General features: G+C 40.8%; 1 protein-coding gene across 1 annotated transcript; it reads right to left on the bottom strand.

Moving 5' to 3' along the window:
- Positions 1–3,202: 3,202 nt before the first annotated feature.
- On the bottom strand, positions 3,203–4,993 carry LOC139448938 (uncharacterized). Its single transcript, XM_071230447.1, has one exon. It carries the CDS (start codon positions 4,976–4,978, stop codon positions 3,203–3,205), a length of 1,776 nt encoding a protein of 591 aa, XP_071086548.1. The 5' UTR covers positions 4,979–4,993.
- Between the last annotated feature and the right edge of the window lie 1,238 nt (positions 4,994–6,231).

Genomic DNA, 6,231 nt, shown 5'->3' with positions numbered 1-6,231 from the left:
TCACTCTATTCCCCATGGTGCCGAAGCGATGTTAAATTTTAACTATTCCCCATGGTGTCACTATGTATAGTACCCCATGGAGTCACTATGTTCACTATGAACCACATTGTTCACTATGCAATCACTTTGTTCACTGTGGAATCCCTATGTATTCACTGTGGTCACTAAGCAGTCATTCTGTTCACAATGCAGTCTCTATGTGGTCACTAAGCAGTCATTCTGTTCACTATGCAGTCTCTCTGTGGTCACTAAGCAGTCATTCTGTTCACCGTGCAGTCACTGTGGTCAAGATAGTACTGTGGTCACCGGCGAATCATTCTGTTCACAATGCATTCACTGTGGTGACTATATAGTACTGTGGTCATTGACGAATCATTCTGTTCACAATGCATTCCCTGTGGTCACTGTAATGTACTGTGGTCATTGACGAATCATTCTGTTCACAATGCATTCACTGTGGTCAAGATAGTACTGTGGTCATTGACGAATCATTCTGTTCACAATGCATTCACTGTGGTCACTATAGAGTACTGTGGTCATTGACGAATCATTCTGTTCACAATGCATTCACTGTGGTCACTTTATAGTACTGTGGTCACTGACGAATCATTCTGTTCACAATGCATTCACTGTGGTCACTGTATAGTACTGTGGTCATTGACGAATCATTCTGTTCACAATGCATTCACTGTGGTGACTATATAGTACTGTGGTCATTGACAAATCATTATGTTAACTATGCATTCACTGTGGTAACTATATAGTACTGTGGTCATTGACGAATCATTCTGTTCACAATGCAGTCACTGTGGTGACTATATAGTACTGTGGTCATTGACGAATAACTCTGTCCACAATGCATTCACTGTGGTGACTATATAGTACTGTGGTCATTGACAAATCATTATGTTAACTATGCATTCACTGTGGTCACTATACAGTCCTGTGATCATTGACGAATCATTATGTTCACAATGCAGTCACTGTGGTCACTAGGCAGTCACTCTGCTCACTCACTTAGCAGTGACTGTGCCAGCTCTGTGATCACTATGCAGTCACTCTATTCCCCATGGTGCCGAAGCGATGTTACATTTTAACTATTCCCCATGGTGTCACTATGTATAGTACCCCATGGAGTCACTATGTTCACTATGAACCACATTGTTTACTATGCAATCACTTTGTTGGAATCCCTATGTATTCACTGTGGTCACTAAGCAGTCATTCTGTTCACAATGCAGTCTCTATGTGGTCACTAAGCAGTCATTCTGTTCACTATGCAGTCTCTCTGTGGTCACTAAGCAGTCATTCTGTTCACTGTGCAGTCACTGTGGTCACAAAGCAGTCATTCTGTTCACTATGCGGTCACTGTGGTCACTAAGCAGTCATTCTGTTCACCGTGCAGTCACTGTGGTCACTAAGCAGTCATTCTGTTCACTGTGCATGGTAGAATGGGCCCGCGCCGGTTCTATCAATCGGCTGCTCACGCCAAGCTATGTGCATAATACTTCTTTTTCTTATTTTTGCACAAACAGTTTATTTATCACATGATGCAGTCACTATGCTTTCATTGTGTTTACTATGCAGTCAATATGCAGTCACTGTGGTCACTATGTAATGACTAAGCAACAAGTTAAAATGTAACGTCGCGCATCGGCATTTTTTTTAGTCATATACCAACGAGAACATGTTCAAATATACACGAGTGAGTCATGAATGCAAAGTTATGTTAGAAACAAATTGTATCACAAATATAATGTTGGTCAAACATATCATTTAAACACGGGCCATGGGCCACAAGTAACCAAAGCTAGGCCATCTCGCTGGGGATCATGGGGACTTACAGTACCTCTGCTTCCTGCATGATACTCCAGCAGGATTTACGTCATCACGTCAGCTACTGGTGGTTGTGCACAACACTAGCCAATATTTAAAACATACTCAGCAATAACTTGGCTTGCAACACGGGTTGATGATAGTTACACATGGGGACAATAAGTTTATGGTACTTTAACCTTTAATAATGGGTCAGTTGGTCAAATCATCACACCAAATTTAAAAACAAGCAATTCAGTATTCACAAACATTTAAAATGTATTGTACTGACCAATTTATTTAAAGTAACTTAAGATGAGATGCCCGCTTACACAAGGAAAGATCTTTCAGATTTACGCTTTGATAATGTGAATCCCTTGCAATTGCAAAGTCCACACAGTCAAGCAGTATATACAGTGTGAATAATTAACTTCTTTGTATCATAAAATTGAAATAACTTCGCGATAATTGTAGTTCTCTCTAATGTTATCAAAGTAATCTCCTGATTGAAGTCCTATTGACATCTTCGTCCCACAACAACAATATGTCAAGTCATAATATTGTGCTGTTCAACGTAGACTGTCACATGCAGAGCATGAAAGCATGGCATTTACAAAAACGAAAATGTGCAAGGTGCATGATTTAGCAACGGGTGTTTGGGCGAGCAGTCCCAAGACAAACCACGAACGATTGTTTCTTTCTGTTCAGTTGTCCACAAAACGTCCTCTCATTAATTATTACAGAAAAAGAAAAATGTTGTTGGGGGGGGGGGGGGGGGGGGGCGTGGCATGTTCCTACGTAGTAATGGTGACTGCTCTATCATAATTGTACCACCAAAAGCATAAATCTGGCGAGAACGAACATCGTTATATTTGCAATCTACCGGAACGTCCAATATAATCCACAAACACAATCACTTGATTTATTGTGAATATTTACCCAGTCGCAACACGCGTGTCAACTAGGGCTTCCCGCAGCACTTAACGTGCGTCTAAATTCACTACTGTTCTACTGCCTGTTGGTCACAATGGCTTGACTGGACCCGAGTGGAAAGGTTCATGTATATTATGAGTAGTGCAACCGAACACAAATCAAGAGGAGCCGAAATTGTGGTAATGGCCTGGTGAACACAGGTCAATGGTCGCTCATTTACTCATGAGTCACATCTTATTGTTTTGTTTTATCTAACTATTCATGATCATTTGATCTATTTGTCTAATTCAACTGAAACCCGATCCCGTGTAACACGCATGGGTCACTCGTTGCACACGCGTGCTCAAACCGTTGAGCTTCCGTGCCACATACGTATTACACGCGTGTAAAGGCAATGAACTTCTTGGCAGCTCCTGAAAATTGTTCTTACAAGGGTATGGATGCAATGTATTGTTCATTCCTTTTGAGACATTCTCATTGTCAAAGGTAGATACGTCCAACACAAAAACTGTCTCTCTTTGCCTTCCCGCAGTACAGTTGATAGCTTAACTGGATGGAGGAATATACCATTCTTGTTGAAATATTTTGTGACATGTTTTCTTTTCCCATCATACCACAAATACATTCCTGTCATTTTGTGGACATTTTCCCACTTTTCAATACCAGCAAAAACAGTAGGAATTGTTATCTCAACAAACAGGTTGAATTTGGAAAAATGTTCCATGAAATATATCACATCATTTTTAACTTTTCTTGGAACATATGCAATGTCTGAAGCTGTCTTCAATAATCCATCAACCTTTTTAGTATTCCTTGCTAACATCTGAAGAAAACTGTCAAACCGACGTTTGTCTAAGACTTTTGATGCGTTCAAGGCAGCTTGATACATTTTCAGGCCAACTCTTGGATTGTTGAACCACTGCCACTTCGTCTTCGTGGACTGTTGCAGAACTGTTGCATCAACGAGCCAAAGTTTATCAAATGGAAGATTATGCAGATTCCAAACATTGACCAACGTATCATCGCCGATGTAGAGATACCCATCTACATTATAATTAATTTTCATTGCTTGTGTCAGACAGTTCTGGGCAAACCAACCATCACCAACATCAACTTCAATAAAGGAGACATGTTTTGTAAGGTGCTTTGCGTTTACATCAAAACGGTCTTTCCTCGGACCACAATATAAGATATTTGGAAAATGTATGCTATAAATAGTCTCCAGGAGATCTAGGTTCTGGTAGTGGGGGAAGTTAAAGACAACAATCAGTAGAATGTTGGAGAAGGTGTGGATAGTCATTGAACTGTCAAATATTGAAACATTATAGGGGTAATTCTTGCAATAAGATGCCGATTTGTTTAATCTAGACAAAATGGCTGTCTTTTGTATTTCTGGGGAATATGTCAAAGGAGGTGTTTGTTCTGCTGCCCAGAAAACAACGTTGGACATTTCGCCTGTGTTCCTGGTTTGATGTTGAATTCTTTTATTTACAATTGGAAGGGTTTTGTCAGGTATAGACCCAAGTGGAACTCTTTTAGGTTCCTCATAGCCAATGGTATTGAGGTCTCTTATCCACATTGAAGTTAGGATCACGTCACTTTCCTTCCAAAAATTGTTCTCACACATATCTTTTGAGAGTCGTTTCACACAGTCAAAAAATGACTTGTCTGCTCCACATCTCCACTTGGACAAGAAGGTCACAAGGCGTTCTGTTTGGAAGTAGAGATCCTTTTCATCATTTGCATCACTGAGGTAGGAGTGGGAATTCCTCTTCTGGAAAGCATTAGGTGGAAAGAATCCTAAGTTTCCTCCCATCTCCCACAGGAGTCTCTGAGCCCAGTAGCCTCTCCAGATGTCACACACTCGGAACGTTGTTGTAGTTGGAATCAGTAGTGCCCATAATGCATCATACAGGAAAAGGGTATTCTGGGAATTAAAGGGTGAGAACACCCCAGCTGGGACAATTGCTGGTGGAGCTCGGTCATCAAAGGTCACTTTGAGTTGAGAATGGGTCTGTTTCCGGGTCAGTCTAAAAAGGGCATCCACATCAGGATCACCATTCACAACACCCTGCTGAATGGACGGGGTTTTCCAGTGATTCAGCTCATACTCCAGTGTGATGTTTTCTCCTACTGAACCAAGTGGATAACCTCTTGGCCACAATGTTGGCTGTCCAAAATGGCGGTAAGGGTTGAAGAGCCTTTCTCCTTTATACAAGAGACCCCACATTGTTGGATCCAGAAGGAACTGTCTCAGTAAATCGAGTGGGCGGTTGTCATCATCAGTTTCATAAATGATTTGTGCGCCATGGGCTATTGCAAACAGATATCCAACTGTTTTTCTTGCATAGCTCCGCTCTGGAAGATGAGAGGTCGTCTCAAAACCAAGCCCATACTGATCGTCTAAGCTCAGAAATATACAATTTGGGTACCTGAAAAGAGTAATGGTATACATAAATACCAATATGTGACAGATTTCTTGCTTTTATAAACATGTAACGATCTACGAAACTTCACCAAAATATAGTTCATAAAGACATGGTGCCCAATTTATGCATGTAATTTTAGTCACGTTCCCCACTGTATTCATTTTATCCTTCTTCAGCAGTGAACGGGGGAGTTGAGTTTAATTCCGCTTCGAGCAATATTGCAGATATATTACAGCTTAATGTGGTGAAACCCACGATCACGGGTATGGTGATGGCAAACTGAGGCCCATAATCGGGAGGAACCAGGAACGTGTCTAAGGGACGCAACCCTGCACAGTTAAATGCGACACTTTAGACGACTGTGAGAGCCGTGACCCCGTCTACTTCACCATGCATCTGTATCGAAACGTCGCATAGTAATTACGAAGTTGAAATCCACTCAACTTTGCCTTCCTTGATACTACAGAATTTTACTGGAGAATTATTTCTAAGCATGTTTGTATACACGAGTGATTTCTTGCATGAATCAATCATTAAAGCTTTGTTAAATACAATACAAATTTATTTGCTGATAAAATAGCAAATGTGACCAATGGTAAATATAGCCAGTTTTTTCCAGTGTATGTGTACTCACTCAATATGACCAGTTCCTATTTATTCATTAAAACAAAACACATTTTGTACAGAAATTCTACTTCGAGCCTGAAGGCTGGTAGTGAGTAAAAGCATGTGTGAGCTCCGTGCAAACGTATTGTCCGTTTCAGGATGAGTGACAATATATTTTAAGACCAGACCGCTGCGATCAAAAGTAAGTGGTCAGCAGTCCCTGACCTGCGTACTGTATACGAATTATCTGTAACGTGTGAATGAATGATGTTAATCTCGCGTCTTAGGGGAGGGACTTACAGCATTTATTCACACGGCACAGATGTGCGTCATTCCGAGGTTTGAGTAGCTGAGTCTATATATTACATATTTACAGAAAATGAAGAAAAAATCGCTACCCTACAGAGACACTTCACTAAAGGAACCCTATTTTTCAGATGACGTAATG

This window comes from Haliotis cracherodii, unplaced genomic scaffold (assembly GCF_022045235.1).
Source record: "Haliotis cracherodii isolate W230 unplaced genomic scaffold, xgHalCrac1.p SCAF_7, whole genome shotgun sequence".
Classification (NCBI taxonomy): domain Eukaryota; kingdom Metazoa; phylum Mollusca; class Gastropoda; order Lepetellida; family Haliotidae; genus Haliotis; species Haliotis cracherodii.
The sequence above is the reverse complement of the archived record's forward strand: the minus strand, read 5'-3'. Positions and strand labels throughout refer to the sequence as shown.

What these genes read in the sequence shown, in the direction of transcription:
- LOC139448938 (XM_071230447.1), bottom strand. Translation starts at nt 4,978, where the DNA reads ATGTGGGGTCTCTTGTATAAAGGAGAAAGGCTCTTCAACCCTTACCGC.